Source organism: Bos javanicus, chromosome 7 (assembly GCF_032452875.1).
Source record: "Bos javanicus breed banteng chromosome 7, ARS-OSU_banteng_1.0, whole genome shotgun sequence".
NCBI classification, from domain to species: domain Eukaryota; kingdom Metazoa; phylum Chordata; class Mammalia; order Artiodactyla; family Bovidae; genus Bos; species Bos javanicus.
The window spans coordinates 24,146,947-24,164,808 of NC_083874.1; the positions used below are offsets into that span (position 1 = coordinate 24,146,947).

The 17,862-nt window shown below is 35.8% G+C and overlaps 1 protein-coding gene across 1 annotated transcript in view; it reads right to left on the minus strand.

Annotated features, from left to right (window-relative positions):
• The window catches only part of ADAMTS19 (ADAM metallopeptidase with thrombospondin type 1 motif 19), a 266,648-nt gene that overhangs the window by 80,227 nt on the left and 168,559 nt on the right, over nucleotides 1-17,862 (minus strand). Inside the window, exons 11-14 of the mRNA XM_061422888.1 lie at nucleotides 16,275-16,376; nucleotides 10,610-10,740; nucleotides 9,512-9,684; nucleotides 3,348-3,475 (exon numbers count right to left, since the gene is read on the minus strand). Of these exons, the coding sequence (XP_061278872.1) occupies nucleotides 3,348-3,475; nucleotides 9,512-9,684; nucleotides 10,610-10,740; nucleotides 16,275-16,376 (534 nt within the window). The remainder of the gene's footprint in view (nucleotides 1-3,347; nucleotides 3,476-9,511; nucleotides 9,685-10,609; nucleotides 10,741-16,274; nucleotides 16,377-17,862) is intronic.

The following is a 17,862-nucleotide window of genomic DNA, read 5'->3' on the forward strand; positions in this document are numbered from 1 at the left end:
AACAAATTTCTGTTCCCTGCCTTCCTTGGAATCTTAACACAAGTGACCAAGAACTGCTTATAACTGATGGTTGCTGTAAGAAAATATTAACAGTGGGATAATTAATTTTATATGTTCCCAGAAGAACTATGCTAATGTTAACTATGTTAACTATGCATCTTCTTAGATTAAAATGTAGACTCTTTTCTAGTGAATAATATGGGTCTCTCACTGATATTCAGAAAAGATGATATTTACTCAAAGGGTAGAAGTTAGTATGTTGGTGGTAGCTGAAATAAATGGTAGAATTATACCATTAGCTCTGATCAAGAAGAAGCTACAAAACTGACTGACGATACATCCATTTATAACAAGTTAAAATTACTTAAATAAAATTTGAAAATATCAGATAAAATAGAAACAAAACTAGGGTCTTTTTCTGTGGTTGGTGTTCGGTGGGGGAAGAAGCAGATTAGAAAACACAGCTGCAGGATGAATATCCCGAGAAACCAAAAATCACATTAAACCTGCATAAAAAAGGTATCCTTTCTTTTTGTCAAGGCGGGTATATCAGTGTCAAGAAGTAGACAAAGCGATGCAGTAGTGGAGAACTCTGATCAGCGAATCAAAGCTTATCTGGGAAGAAATAGAATGATTCTGGATGAAAGAGGTGGCCACCACAGGAAATTCTCAAAATACAACAAAGCCGTGGGAAGAGTTCACTAAGCAAGAGCCATGAAAAGACCAGCGACTCCTGGGGATAAAAATCTCTCCTTCATGTACAAATGAGGAGCAAATTGAGAGATTACAGTGGTTTTGAAATGATAGAAACGCCTTTATTATGCTACCCATAGCATCTAGCTTCTTTCTTGGTAAATACAATAAACTCAATAAATAGTAGTTCAATGATTGAATAAATGAGTACCTAGTTGTCTGCTAGCTTTCTAACCCTTGTAACTGGGACAGTATATGTTTCTAAAACCTAAAATTAAAGGCAGGGATAGACATCATGTCATGGCTCAATAACCATGTAGATTTAAAATAAGGATGAAAAAATTCACATTTTGTAATCAGTAGTTACAAGTAGCCACACTTTTCAAAATATGCCCACATAACTCCAAAAATTGAGGATGAATGTCTTGGAAAAGACAACACTGTTTAACTGGTGGTAGGTACCTGAGGTACCACTGGTAGCTGAAGACAGGGGAATAGCACAATAATGTAGAAGACAGGCTTCTCTATGCTCTTCCAGGATATAAAGGGCAGGGAGGCCAACTGGGTCACCAGGAGAAAGCTGTCTATTTTTCAATTGCTCTCCTTCGTCTACTCATCAAGTTTAGAAATTTACTTTCAACGTCAATGTATATTTTAGGATAAAACAAAACACTCCAGCCAAACTCAGTATACAGAGCTGTCAGAAAGAAAAAAAGGGAGCATGTTTTTAATTATATTAAAAGACTGAATGAAGCATTTTAGTTAAAAAGCCAGAATGGTGAAGTATTCCAAAGCTATCAGAAGTCACAGTCCACTTCACAGAACTTTAAGTACAATCATCAGACTCACATAACACTTACACAGAATTTTGTGTTGTTGTTGCTGTTATTTTAATAGTTAGGGACTCTATAAAAGGTCTGGCTTACACAATACTGTTAAGTGAAAAGCATAGAATGTAAGCTATTGTATTTGGCATATAGTTGGGAAAATAATTTTCTTTGAAAAATAAACTCATTTAAGTCATACTAATCTGACATTTACATAAAATGATGAAATAAAGATGAAAGTTTTAACTGCACAACTTAGAGCTCTGAAAACCAAGTGTTTATAGGTAAATAATTGCAATGATTTTTAAACAAATGAAAAATATATTCCAGGCTACTAAGGAAATTAATATGTAATTATAAGGCTGTTTCTTATATCCAATTATATTGCATGATTCTATGCTTTAAATATTATAGCATGCTGGCAAAATAAAGAATCTAAGAGCTGGTAAACCATTTAAGTTTCAGATTGTTTCCAAGTTTTTACCCAGAAGTCTATATACTTCTACTGGACCACGGACTGATCAATCCAGAGTTTGTAATTGTTTTCAAATCTTGGTGTATGTGTGCGCTTGTGTGGTCAGGCATGCATTTTTAGAGGAAGAAACCAAAACTTTTATCAAATTCTCAAAGGAGTATATTACACAAAAAAGTCAATGATCACTGGTCTATTTCATTTTACAGATTAGTTAATGGATGCACACATATTTTAAGTGATTTTCCCAAGAATATAGTTTCCTAGTGGCTGCCATGGATTCTGAGTGTTGTCCTACTCAGATAACTCTCTCATTACTAAAGGATGCACATTCTCCACCCATGCCTGGGAAATGTATCAGTTTATGGCTCTTAACCTTTATCCCTTTTAAGAAAATGCCTAGCCTAAAGAAAACTGCCTTTCCCAAGGTCATAGCCCCCTCATCCCCTGGGACAGTTTATATCCAAACACTAGTAGACAATAGGGGTTAAAAAGGTCTGGTTTTCTCTCCCCGGATGGAGACAACTTTGAAGAGCCATCCCAACTACATGAAGCTAGCAAATGAAGCTAGCTGAGGTCTTGTGACTGCCAGCCCAATTGCTCCCTGTGCTCAGTCCTGCCTCCTTTCCCCTCTATATACATATTGATTATGAAAACACTTGGCATTAAATTTCCTGCATATTTATCATCCAGGGGAAGGCAACTGTGATAGTGGCAGACCCGTAACTGGCAAAATTCAGAGCTTTAGCCATTGATCTTTCCACTATGCTATTTATTTGAACAGAATGACTACTTTTCTAATGATAAAGAAGAGCACATACATGCATATAACAGATGGAGATTATTTTTAAAAAGAAAACAAAAAGACAAATGACATGTTTAAGTACAATAAAAATTGAATATACATTTAAAAATCAGCTGATACAAGAATGTAGATAATATTTTAACATTAATGAATAATAAGACTGATTTTATAGGTTTTTGCCACATGGCTCAGTCTTGGACACAAGACATGCAGAAGTGGAGTGCTTGAGTTTTTGGTCTGGAATATTTTGACATAAAATGCCCAAAGTGTCATAATTTTTCAGGCCTGTAATACGTACATTATTGAATAAATATGTCAGATTCTTTCAACTAGAAATGGACATTATAGATTTTCCAGTCTGAACCCTTCACTACACAGATTAAAGAATGGACTTCAAAGTTGATCAGACTTGCTGAAGATCACAGTTGAGGCAGGACTACATTAAAATCTTTTGAATCTTAGTACAGAGCTTTCCACCATACTGCGCAGCTGCTCCAAGGTCCCCCAAGCCTCCCTCAGTGCAGACACTCACCCTTTTGGAAAGTCTTACCTGACACCTGCCATTTGCACAGACATCTAATCCCTGATATCCACAAGAAGTTCCATCCAACACTTTTTCTGATAGGAGAATAGGCTGTTCTTTTCCAACAGGAGAACAAAACAAGGCACACGGCTTTTCTACAGAGTGGATAAAAAGAAATGAATAAAAGTCGATCCATAAGTATTTTTATCTCAAGCTTTATTTTTCAAAATAGTTTTGAGTAAAAAATATAATATGTTAAATAAGTAATGTACTACTAGAGTAGATAATACTAGAGGGTTATTATGAGTAGTAACTGAGATGATGCCGGGAAAAAACAGGTATCCAGTGAATATTAACCTCCTTCTTAAGAATTGTGTCTTCAAATTATTTTTAAGTATATCACTTATTATTTTTGGCACTAAACTTCTACTACACACAGACCAAGTATTCTTTGTGAAAAATATTTTGCACTCTCCCAATTTCTGCTTATATCTTTTGGCATGAACCCCTTTTAATTATAAGAACATATCCAATTTCTGCTTATTTAAGATTTATTTTATTCACGAAGCTTTTCTTGATGTCTCATTTCTAAATTCCAATACACTAATTTTCAATCCTACGTATTTGGCATTTCTAAGAGAAAAATTACTAAAGGGAGAAAGAAGAGCTTCTATGATGAACAATTCTTATAAGATTTTCCACTGTGAGGATGTTTAGAAATGCAATACAATCCCATGAGAACATGCACTAGAATGTCCAACTGCTGAAGTGCTAGCTAGCAGTCAACCCTCTTTATTGTCTACTCAGAAAGCATGTTGGGATGTATGATGACTAGGGTGAGACTTACTGTTCTAGGTAAAGAATTCTTGAATGGCTGGCAATCTTCCTCAGAGCTTCCTTAAGCAATAAAGGAGGGTGATTAGAGTAAAAAAACTTGACTTTCAGGCTCAGTCAAAGACTGGCAGAATATTTTTTAAAGTGCTGTTTCTATTTCTAAATATTCTGCAGAGGAGCTGTAGTATTTGGTAACACCAGTAGTAAGATTATCCAAATCTGAAACTTCAGAGCAATTTCCAGGCTACATTACTACTCTATTGGCTTGACACCAGTCAGGCCCTTTACTGTTTATTAAGCTCATATAAATAGAATGGAAAATAGTTTACAGTCTCTGACACTGATCTTCGCTTATGTCTTCAGTAAAGTTCCACGTATGCTGATGGGATTCTATAAATACCAAATAACAGCCAGAGGCATGGAACAGGGTATCACTTGGCAAAGAGAAGACAGACAGTTAAATGAGCCTTCAGAATTGAACATTTCAAACAGTTTTCACATGTGGCTTCTGAATACTGCTCTGAATAATTTTGGGGAGTTGGAACATGGCCTTTAATGTGCATGGTTTTGAAATTTTCCTTTAAGATGCCATTATAAGCTGCAATAAAGCACTTCAATGTGCTCTCACACCTCAAAGTAGGTTATGTTTATTCAGTGACTGCTTACTATGTCATATCTTTGGACTTAAAAACAGCTGCTGTAATTGCAACACTTTAATACTGGTATGTATGTATATATATATATAAAATTCTCTTTCTGGAGTCTTCATTGAAGAGAGTAGCAAACCAGATATATGAATAATGTCGAAAGGAATTAGTCAAAAAAATTTCATTCACATTCTAAGCATGAAATCAGATAAAAAAATCTTTGTATTTCTCCTTTTACAACATACTGTCAATTCACTGTACTTACTTTAGCTTTATAGATGACATAAACATTTGATACCAATCTTCCTTCCTGGAGTGTACCCTTGAGATTGTGACATTATAGTGATCCATGTAACATGCCAGTACTTGGCAGGCAGGCTCTGTCTTGATTTAAGAGATCAACCCTTTCCAAAATATGCATTAAACATGGATATCAGCCAAATTTCAGCACAGAGCATGCAAAATACCTGAATGCTAAAGCTATGCATCTTTTTTTTTTCCTCTAAAAATAAATGTTCACTATAATTCTCCTAGCCAGAGATTCGTGTATTAACAGAAATAGCCACTTCCATTCTCAAGTGCCAAAGACTTGGGCATTTTTATAAGACCTATATATTTCATTTTGTTCCATACTGCTCTAATACATAAAAACTATTATGTATTTTATTCATCATAGACTGACTGATGTGTTTGATTAGTACATTTTGCAAAATTATCCAAAAGTGCTACCCTGCTAATGATGTATCTATTATAGATCATTCTGATGATAAACAACACTTTATAAGAGCTTTGGTATTTTAAGTTGATCCTCATACAACTCTGATTTTTTTCTTTATTGGCTGCACCACTTGGCTTGTGGGAATCTTAGCTCCCTAACCAGGGACTGAATTCATGTCTCGTGCAGTGGAAGCTCAGAGTCCTAACTACTGGACCACGAGGGAATTTCCCCCCTATCCTACCTTTTTTTTTTTTTTAATCTGGAGGGAAACTGTTTCTTATTTCTTATTTCACATGAGTAAACAGGTTTGAAATGAATTAAATATTATCAAATCACACAGCTACTTAGAGGCAGAGATAGGATTAACCCAAGATCTGATGAAGATTTTCATGAATTGTCATACTGATTTTATTTCTACAAAGAAAAATACTGTTGGGCTGGCCAAAAAGTTTGTTCAGGAACAAGAATGAACTTTTTGGTCAACCCAAGATATTTAAATATTATGCAGCAAATATTCATCAGAAGCTTAATAATTGCCAGACAGTACTCTAGGCACAGACAACAGTGGGAATAGAGACATTTAAATCTGTGACAACATGGTCTGCTGGAGTACTTGGAAGGGATATATACAGATCCAACATTGAAGACCAAGGTATTCTTCTTTCCTGGAGTACTTGACATAGACTGAGTCCAAAAATCAGTAGAAGTTTTCAAGGTAAATAAAAGGGGAAAGAGGTTAAAGCCTGAGAAAGAAAGGATATCATGCCAAGAAACCTGCATGTTTACAGGTCCAGAAATAAGAAAACATGATGTATATGAGGGAGGAAATGAAATTCAGCCTGGCTGTGCTGGAGACGGAAGCGAGGCCAAAGATGTTAAAGTGGACAGGCCACAAGAATGGCCTTCTGAACCGGGCAATAAAGTTTGAGACTGGCCCTGACAGCAACGGGACTCATGGAAGGGTACTCACTGGCACCCTGACCAACAGTTCTGATCTTCAAAAAGGCCAGCCTGTCTGAAATGAGGAGCAGGAGCTGGAGGACGGTCAGAGAAACAGTAAGAAAGCTGTTTGAAGAATCCAGGTCAGAGATGGTGCAATCATGAACAAAGATGCTTGGCAAACAAAGAGAAGTTTGGACAAATAGGGCTTGCTTATTGATTACAGGCAGATGGAGATTGAGGCAGAAAGAGTTTAGCTTAGCTTGGTAATGAGGCAAATCGTGATGTTATTCTCCGTGAGAGAGAATAATAAGAGGAGCAGATGGTGGGAGTGAAACACAGGAATGGAGGAAGGGATATGTTCAACTTGAATCATGTTGAGTTAGAGATGAACGGGACGCTAAGTGAGAAGTTCAAGCAACATACAAGTAAACAGCTAAGGAGCTCAGGACAGACAGATCTAGTTGGAGATAAATGCCTGTGTTCCTTTAGCATTTGGATGATAAATAAAACCTAGTGAATAAGTAAGATCATCCCAAGAGGAACATTCAGTGAGAAGAGGGACCAGGATAGGTCACTTCCCAAAAGAGACACTATTCTTGCACTTAATATTTATTGTCTACTCTGTTCAGGCACTGTTTACAGAGCTAAAGACAGAGAAATGCATAAAATACAAGTCTTGCTCTTACAATCATTATTTGGGGAGAAAAACATTGGAAAAGACTCTGATGCTGCGAGGGATTGGGGGCAGGAAGAGAAGGGGACGACAGAGGGTGAAATGGCTGGAGGGCATCACTGACTTGATGGACATGAGTCTCAGTGAACTCCAGGAGTTGGTGATGGACAGGGAGGCCTGGCGTGCTGCGATTCATGGGGTCGCAAAGAGCTGGACACGACTGAGCGACTGATCTGAACTGAAACTAATAAAATAAAAATACTATGACAGATCACTATAGCTTATGTGAAAAAAAGAATAAGGCAGGGTATTGAAAGGTATTGAGTCAGTATTTAAGAAAAGACCAGAAGGAGTCACCAGCTAAAACAATACTTTCCAAGATACTAAGACAGAAAGGCCCTGGACTGATTCTAGGGAGAGCAAGGGAGCCAGTGTGGGTGGAAGGGTGTGATGGTAAGTATAGATGAAGCAAGAGGGCAACAGGAAGCCAGGGAGAAAGGCCCTCATAGGCTATTAGAAGGACTTTGGACCTTTAGTGAGTTGGGAAAACTCATTCTGTTGCCTTCAGAATGGAAGAATAACGTGACATGACTGATATTTTAAATGTATCCTTCTGGCTATGATTGAGACTGAAGGAGATATGGGGACACAAACATAAAGACCTGTTAGACTACTATAAACACACAGGTAAGGCACAGTGGCTTATATCAGGGGGTCAGGTCTGGAGATACTGGGCAATCATTAGATTCTGGAGGTATTTTAAAGATAGGGATAATGTGACTTTACTGATATTTCAAAGGCATAGTAAAAGAGAACGTAAAGGAAAGGGAGGACTCCAAAGTTTGTGGTCAAAGCATCTGTGAATACAGAATTAACTTTTATTAAAAGGATGATGAGACTAGAAGATTGTGTTATTATTTTCACTTAACTGAAGAAATGGTACATTTAGAGGCTATGTGTTGGGGAAGAAAGCAGGATATGTTTGAAGCAGTGGAGCAAGGGCAGTATTTGGAGCGCAAAGAGAAAGAGAGTAAGCTCTTAGATGAGGTAGGAGACAAGAGAAGGAATCAGACAAAGGAAGGTCTTGCTGAGCATGTCATGTTGTGCAATTTGGTCTTTACCTGACAGTTATGGGAAGGCTCTGAAATGCTTAAGGTGGGAAGGCGATATGAACCAATCTGCATTTTATATAAAGATCTCTAGTTGGCGGCTTCCCAGGTGGCTCAATGGTAAAGAATCCATCTGCTAATGCAGGAGATGCTAGCGACTCAGGTTGGATCCCTGAGTTGGGAAGATCCCCTAGAGAAGGAAATGGCAACTCACTCCAGTATTCTTGCCTGGGAAAACCCATGGACAGAGAAGCCTGGTGGGCTACAGAGTAGACCATAGGGTCACAAAGAGTGGGATATGACTGAGCAACTGAGCACGAGTTCTACCTTGTGCCACCCCTTTACAGGAACCTCGACCCCTCTCCCACCACCACCCCCAACTCCTGGCAACGGCTGATCTGTTCTCCATCTCTATACTATCGCGATTTCAAGAATGTTAAAAAAAGGAATCATACAGCACGTGGCATTTTGAGACTGGCTTGTCTACTCTGCATAACGTTCTGACATCCACCAGGTCACTGCATACCTTAACAGTGTGTTCCTTGGACTGCTGCGTAACATCCTACGGCACGCATAAACCTTCATTTGCTAATCCTGCAGCTACTCAGAAACTTTTTGATTGCTTCAAGTTTCTGGCTGTTGAAAATAAAACTGCTATGGGCACTCATGTACAGCATTTTCTTGTGGTTGTAAATTTTTATTTCTCCGAAATAAATAACCACGACTGCGTTTTCTAATGTGCATGCTTTGTTATTTGAGACATTGCCAAGCTAATTTTCAGAGCAGCTGCACCATTTTACCTTACCAGCAACGCATGAGAGATCGTTTCTCTTCATCCTAACCAGCATTTTGTACTGCCACCCTTTTAAAATTGTTTGTGTATAATAATACCTCCATCTTTAAAAAATATATTTTTAGTTAGTGCTTGCGGTTATTATATGTCACAAAAGTGGAAGTGTTAGTGACTCTTTGTGACCCCATGGACTGTAACCCACCAGACTCCTCTGTCCATGGGACTCTCTAGGCTAGAATACTGGAGTGGGTTGCCATGCCCTTCTCCAGGGGATCTTCCCGACCCAGGGATTGAACATGGGCCTCCCATGTTGCAGGCAGATTCTTTGCCATCTGAGGCATGTCATAAAGGCAGAAAAAGCAGTTTTGAAATACCTATAGTATAAACTACAAAACAACATTTACCATTAGTGTAAAGCACCTTGCAAACCTAGACTTCCGCTTAATTAAGACAGTGGTGATCTGGTCGGTCATACCTTCATCCATGACAGCGTGCCACTGAAGTACATGCTTTGGGTACGAAGTTCTAACACTATAGGCCTGACATTGCCAGTCTCTGAATCCAGGCAAACCTGCAGGACAAGGTGGATTCTCACATATTCTGTATTGTTTTCTGGGACCATTACAATCCCTTGCTTCAGAACCTAGCCTAGAAAAGATAGTACAAATAATCAATTTTATCTTATTTTATGTTAACTACTCATTAAAAAAAAATCAAAAGGCATTGTATTAATAAGGGATAATCCTTTCTATTAAATCTACTTTTGAAAATGTGGACAGATTAAATGATTAGTAACAGTAGGAAATCCATATGTTTATTTAAAAATGTGTATTTTTTTCTAATATTTGATCCATTTAATTTCCAAAATATAGGAGAAACAAAAGTCCGTTTGCTATGAAAATGATATAGAAGGGTAAAGGACAGAAGCTGGGGGCAAAATACACTCCCGTTGAGGAGTGTAGCCAAGAAATTCCAATGAGATGCTTCTAAGGTTTTCACACACATTTTAAAAAAATCATTTGCTGAGGAACTGGGCCACTGAACCCATACCAAAGTCAAAGCATAAAACTGAAATGACTCTCACACATTTCCTAGGATCACCACTAGGAAAGATGGAGCCAAACAAGCTGGTCTTGGATGCTCCTTGTCTGTACACATGCTCAGCACAGTTTGCTTTCTCATCCTTCTCAGCTTGTACTGACATTCATGCTGCCCTCATTCCCTCCGTTTCTGAAGTCCTCTCAGCTACTGGTTCCTCTCACGGATCTTTTAAACGGTGACGTACTTTTCCTAACATGTCTCCCTGCTTGGGTCAACACAGTTTTTTATTTGATTTATTCTCAAGAAAACAACCTGTGTGGTGTTTAACTATTTGCTCTTAGGAGGGTTGGTCTTATTTTCTTCTTCAAAGGGAGTTCTTATACATAATAATTTGAGAGACTTTTCTGTCTTCCAAGTGGACTGGGTTTGAAGAAGTGTCTTTGGTCCCTGACATGGTTTATCAGTAAAACCTTTTTTATTTCACACTTGAAGAAAACAATGCCCTCCCCCAATCCAGGAATGTTGCGTTTACCCAGGACACTTGCGCTCTCGACTGCTGATCCCAGAACTGCAGGTTCGGGTACAGGGACTCCACATGCTCCACTCTCCAGCCGCGAGTCCGGGTGCTGCGGTCCTGCTGGTACACTCTCCAGCCTTACACCACTATTCCAAAAGTTATGTCTTAGGTGAACAAATCAGGGCACAATGGAAAATCATTCACTGGCCTATCGAGTCACTGGAATTGCGATTAAATCAGGTCAGCTAAAGCCCCAAACGTGTGGAATTGAAAAAGACCAAAAATTAGTTGGCACGTGCTTAATGTCACAGTAATAATTCACTGGTCCAGTTCTCCCAGCTCTCATGTCAGGTCACACAGTCTTGTCATAAAAATAGGACACGGGTATTTGTATTATAGCCCTGAGAATTCAGTGCTTGTGACAGAGACAGGGTGAATGGGGGAGTGGGGATTGTACAGCCAGGGAAGAAAAACTAACATGCTCTAGAAAAAAAACAATAATTTAATAGAGAAGAATGAAAAATAGGTTCATATTTTGTAGGTAAGATATAAATGTAGGTAATATAAATGGAGGTAAAGATATCAATGGTAGGTAAGATACAAATGTCTTTGACGAGAATGAAGCAGACATTAGCAAATCCACCCATTTTTATTTGAAATGTCAGTGTTTCAGGGTACTCTCTCTCCTTGCAATTAGAAACAAAGCTTATGACTCACTTTCATTTACATTGCTTTTTCTTTCTTTTTTCCCTAAGTTTCCATCATGAGAAAGACAGCAATGACAGAAGAGAAGAGTGTGTTCATTTTCTTTTTTATATTTATTTTATCATTAATTTTAAACAAAAGCAGCCAAAGAATTTTCTTTTTTTTTTTTTTGGTGGTCACTGAGGAATAGTTGCCAGAATTTGATGGAGAGATTATTATAATTTCTCTCTTTTTTTTTTTGCTCAGTCATGTTCAACTCTTTGTGATCCCATGGACTATTCAGATGATGGATCCTCCAGGCCAGAATTCTGGAGTGGGTAGCCTTTCCCTTCTCCAGGGGATCTTCCCAACCCAGGGATGGAAGCCAGGTCTCCTGCATTGCAGGCGGATCCTTTACCAGCTGAGCCACAACAATTTCTCCTTATTCCTGGAAAATCAGATCTATCATGATCACAGCAAAGATATTAAAGGTAAAAATTAACTGAACAAAAAAAAAATGTTAGAAATAATAAGTAAAGATTTAAAAATTTAGATAAGTGATTGTATAATGACAAGAGTTGAGCAAGATGTTCATACTAGTTCTAAACAATTTTCTGTACCAGTGGCAACATGATTTATAAGGGATTGTGAAGAAATCATACCAATTCTGTGATCCTCAGTTTTCCCATCTCAAAATGTGAATGAAAATCATATATAGCTAATAGACTTAGCAGAGGTTGAATGAAACTAAGCACAATGCATAGCCCATACTGACGATTTAATAAAGATTAACCAAAATAAAAATACCAATAACACCAAATTACATATCATTATATTAATTTTATCAATAAGTTTCCAGAAATCTCACCAAAATTCTATTATGATTTTAAATGATCTGTTTCTTTAAAACTTATTTTGAAAATATGTGTTTAAATGCTGTTTTTAGAAGAATTTATAAAACTATGCTACGAAGTTTTGTGTGAGCCCAGTTAGTCCTTTTCTATGTAATAAATAGTTCCTGAAGATTTTCTCTAATAATGTCAAATTTAAGGAACTCTACTCAGTATTTTGTAATGACCTATAAGGGGAACAGAATCTAAAAAAGAATATATATATGTATATGCAATAACTGAATCACTTTACTGTATACATGAAACTAAGATAACATTGTAAGTCAACTATATTTCAATAAAATTAAAACAAAATTCAATCTCTTTCAGATTCAAAGAGTTTTACATCCAGGTTTGGGAAGAAACAAAACAAAACCTCAATAATTCAGAGTATAATGACATGCTAAGATTGACATTAAATAAACTGAGATTTTTGTAGGAAGATTCAGCCTGAATGTTGTAAAAGGGGGAAAAAACAAACCTTGTGAAAACTTTGAAATAATTTACTGGTTTTAGGGATTTCATGATGTTGTGCCATTCATGGGGGAAAAAAAAAAACAAACCCCAAAGTGAATCCTGCCAACTTCAATTGGTCAAGTAGATTTGACCTACATGAAGGGCATTTATTTTTACCCCCTAAGTGCGTATCACAGCTCTTTGCCCATTTAGTGGTAAGCTGGCATTGAAAGGCTGGGCTAGAGTTCACAGTGAACTTAAAAATATTCTGGGAAAGACCCAGATCTAGACTTGCATGTCATTTAAACTAGTCACGTCTGGCAGACGAAGAGAAATGGAAACAGATATACAAGCTAAATTTGCATCCCGGAATTGGTGAAATTCAAAGAAAGCATAGTATAATAGTTAAAGTCCACTAACTTCAGATAACCAACTCTGGGTGAAACTATGGAAAACCCGCTTTTGTGTCTTCTAGGTGGAGCTTTGTTTCAACACTGGGGAAAGTTTTAAGTGCTTTGTTTAATTATTATATAATATATTCTATTGGGTTTATATGTAAAATGATCCTAATGCTTTTCATGAATTTTCTAGTAGCATGTTTTGTTTCATTCCTATTTTTTAGTTTTAAAAAATATATTACACAAGATTTAAAGAACTCAAAATTTCTCATATTGAATAATTCAGTATGACCTATGAAAATGCTAAGGAAATTTATAATATAGATTCTTTCTGCAACAGTACATGACCTAAAAAAGTTTGACTATATTTCTATTCTCTCTAATTTCTATGTGAAAATGCCTAGAAAGTTGAAGAAAACAGCCAATTGGAAGAGGTCCTTGAAAATGACAAAGGAAATATTATTGTCTAATTAAATCCTCTTGTATATATATATTGTTAGATGAAATAAGAGGAAGAAAGAAGGCAATAAACTGCCCCCTTATGTAAATTTGTGACTAAGGATATTATAACATTCATTTTTTCAATAAAGCATGATGATAATAATTTCATCACTTAAGAACTTAGGAAAGTAAATAATTAAAATATATTATGCAGCATCCTTCAAAACAGTCTAATATTTTAGTCACTTGGTATTTAGCTTTCCTTCTCCATCCTCTCATTCCTAGAATATATTTTAAGTAAAAAACATACACTTCTTGATTTTAAGCATATCATTTATCAACTCACAGACCTCTGTTAATATAAATGTAAACACAGATGCCAGTATTATAAAGAGAAAAGGAGAAAGAAAACAGGCTGCTTTTAATTTGGAAAAGGCTGTGCATAAACAGTAGATAAATCCTTATCTCCAAAATCACTATGAATCATAAAATTCTTGTTGGAACCTTCTCAGACTTAATTATATACTCTTAGGTGAACTACTTATACAGCTCAATTAACATCATTAGAGTGTAACACATTACAAAATTCTCAGCTTTGTTTCTCAGATTGCCATGTACTGAGCTAGCAGTGTTCAGCATGAGGTTGCAAGCATCCAAATATTTTAGCCCTATAGCCCTCAATTACAGAGTGTTGGAAGCTATTTTCATGATGGCTCCTACAACAGCTGGAACAGATGGAGAGTTGAAGAAGCCCACATGGCCTGAGGAACCAAGACGTTCATTAGTTATTTCAATGTACAAAACATTACAGAACCATTGAGAATATCATTAGCACAATTATAGGGAAATGAAACATTTATTTTTAATGAATAATTACAATTTTGATTGCTGAAAGAATAAGTTTACCTTAGATAACTCAAGAATGCAATTTATTCTCATAAATATTGGAAGAAAAAAACAATAGAAAAATATTTAGGACACCAGATTATAAAAATGAACAGATTTTAAATTGCTAATGAAGAACTAAGTAAGACAAATGGACTGTGTGATGTTTGAAGACGTGTGGCTGAATATTTGGTTATCTCTGTTTATTACTGCTTTCGTGTTTCAGGGATGACGAAAATTATTGCTGGTGCAGAGTTTTATGACTCAAGCAATAAATTACTCAGCATAATACCATGAGGCTTGCCCAATATACACACATTATTGCACTTTTGTGTATAATTTAAAACAAATCCAAATTCTGACTCTCTGCATAAGCTCACAGAAAACACATTTGGCAGTCTGTAAACAACTGACTGATATTTCACAGAAGTTCTCTATCAAGGAACCGTTTTCTTACTGATTGTATTGGGTGATAAAATATTTCTAGTCCTTTTTTATTATCTGGGACTTAATTTGTACATTTTTCTTTTTCTCATTAAAGAAATCATTGAAGTAATAAATGACTACAGGCTTATGTCAAATAATGCAGAAATGTCAGGAGAAAAGTTGCATTCACTCTTACTGTCAATTGTTTTATTCCATCCATCAATTTCAACTCCCTCCCAAGAGTTAACTACTAATTACAATTTGGAGTTTATGTGTTCAAACCACTTTCTATGACTTTAAAAATATATAAACCCTGTGTGTATACTCACATTTGTACACAAATTATTTTTTTCCTAAATCTCAAATGGTACCATATAAAGTATGAATTTTTCTGACATGTCTCTATACTAACCACCATGTCTAGTAGATGTTTTCAAGTTAATACAGATATAACTACCTCATTCTGTGATCAGCTATACTGGAACCATTCCTCTTCCAATGAATATTCTGTTTTTTCTTATTTCTCACCATAGCAGGTGACATCCTCACATAAGTATATGTGTGTGTACATGCAAACATGCCTATATTTGTGCACATGTGTTAAGAACTTATTTAGGACAAAATTCTAGAAGTGGAATTGCTAGATTTCCATTTCTGTCCATTTTTCATGTGGATGCATTTTTAAACTAGCTATATAATTTTTTTCACTAAGTAATTCACCCCAAGTAATCTTTATGTTGTTGATTTGTTTCAAATGTAATGAAAATTCATAGTCTTCAGAGGCAAGTTTTCTGATCTTACATCTAATGAGTAAGTAATAGCTGTCCTACTTTCCCTTCATAGAATAAAAAATGGAAAATTATGTAAACTAGTGTACTATATTTTGATTATATTAGCTATAAGTTTATATGGGATCTAATTTCTTCATATTTGTCAAAGAAAATTAATTTTTATAGCAATTGAAATGATTTGGAAATATACACTAATAAATTTCTACAGCCTTATGAAATACATTTAACAACTTAAGACAGTCAAATGTTTACTAATCTCCCAAATGTTAATTAGAATATTTTATTCATGATGCTTGAAATGACAAGGAAAAATTACACTCAGTGGCTCTCCTAAGATAATACTTTAAAGGATTAATTAGCCCTGAGAAATTTTAGTTTTTATTAATTTGTGAATACTTATATTTAAGTTTAATAGTAAAAATATTTAGTTTTTGTTAAAGTAATACATATATCCAATTCTCCACACCATTATAATCAACAATAAAAAATACAGCTGATATTTAAAAAACAGGCATGTGCTAAAACTGAAAACAGATAAAATGCTGAAATTTTTATATATAATAAAAGTACTCCACTAGTGTTAAGATAGATACCTTTGTAACTGGCAGAAGAAAATGTCTCACTGGTTATACTTATAGGAGAAATGTAAGTTTCCTCTTAAGTTTCACTTCATAGTCTTATACTTCAGATAGCACCACCAATAACTTACCTTACCAGTGTCACAATCGGTTCCATCCATTGGTGGATCTAGTTTGGTTTTGCATTCTTTCTCCCCTTCCACCTTGCACCACAACCCTGTGCAAATAACATGCTGAAAACAAGGGTATAATAACTATAAGGGGAAGGCATCACATTTCTGAGGTTAAGTCTACAAGGTTTGAGAGAGCAATTTTAATAGAACATCAGAGATGATTTGAAGAAAATATCCTGAGTACCTTTATTAAACTTACAGTTGAAATAGTCTATGGCCTATTTATAGTGCTGAGAAGACTAATATAAAGATAAAATGTTTCATAAATTTAAGTATTTTAAAATTTCTTAAAATAAAAACATGTATGATTATGCAAGATTAAGTAGCTTCAACAGAAAACTGTAAGCTAAAAATCATTATTTATACCACATTATATGAACCAACCTGGAAGAATCAAAGTAATGTGCCTACGGTCTCAATTTAATGCCTCCTATCTTAAAGTCTGTCCTCACTTATGCTTTGCTGTATGCCGCCTGCCGTGTTAGTACTTCACTATTTCATTACATCGCCTTGGCCCCTGATGTGATACAGGGATTCTCAGTAGGCACATTTCCCATAACTGTTGTCAGTCAATTTTCCACAGTACGAATGCATCCTAGATACCCAGAATACATTTAACTTTTTCTAGGGAAAAGTTGAAGGACCAAACAAAAATACTGGGATAACATAGCATAAACAGAGCAACACTGAAAGAAGAGAATTCTATAGTTATGGCAGCCCAGAGAGATAGATAAAAAGGCACAACCACCACATTCTTAAGGACTTTCTATGTCTATAGGATGGATGATGTTTCTGAGATACAAGCATGTTATTAACAAATTACACAGAAACATGAAATCCGTGTGGCATACTTAAAGCAACTAGAGTGATCTATCTTGAAGATGATTGTGTGACTACCTATCCAGATATTTGGAGAAAAGGGCAGAAGCAAGCAGGTCGATAAGGACAGAATAAGTGTCAATGTGAAAGACAGTCTTTGAAATTGGACTGGTGAGAAGACCAGTCAGATGAGAGGATGTACATAAGGGAAGGGAGTAGTGAACAAGATTTTAAAGATAGAAAAGCCAGATTCTGAGTGCCAGGATGGACTAGGGACTCCATATTTGGAGGGAAAAAGAAGCCACTCAGCAGTTGACAACCAGGTTGATAAGATAAAAAGGCTATTTTAGGAGGTTTACCCTGGCAGTGGTATTCAAAACAGATTGAAAATCACTGCATGTTAAAATTAACTTATGACCCAAATCTACTAAATACTTTGGGGATGATATATTTAAACTAAATTTTCAAGCAGGTCTGTCACATCTCCAATTCCGAATTTGTTACAAATATCCAAATATTATTTTCCTATTCTTTATTTAAAAATTTAGATTTTAGAACTGTTTTAAGCTCTTAAAAATTCAATACTCTATGGCAGGAGTGTGATATATTTTATTTACACAATTTTACCTGCTGTGACAGATAGTTTTTCTGCCTAAAACTATTTCATACAAATATTATATTTATATTTAAATAAAATTAAAATTTTTATATTTTATTATTTATTTAA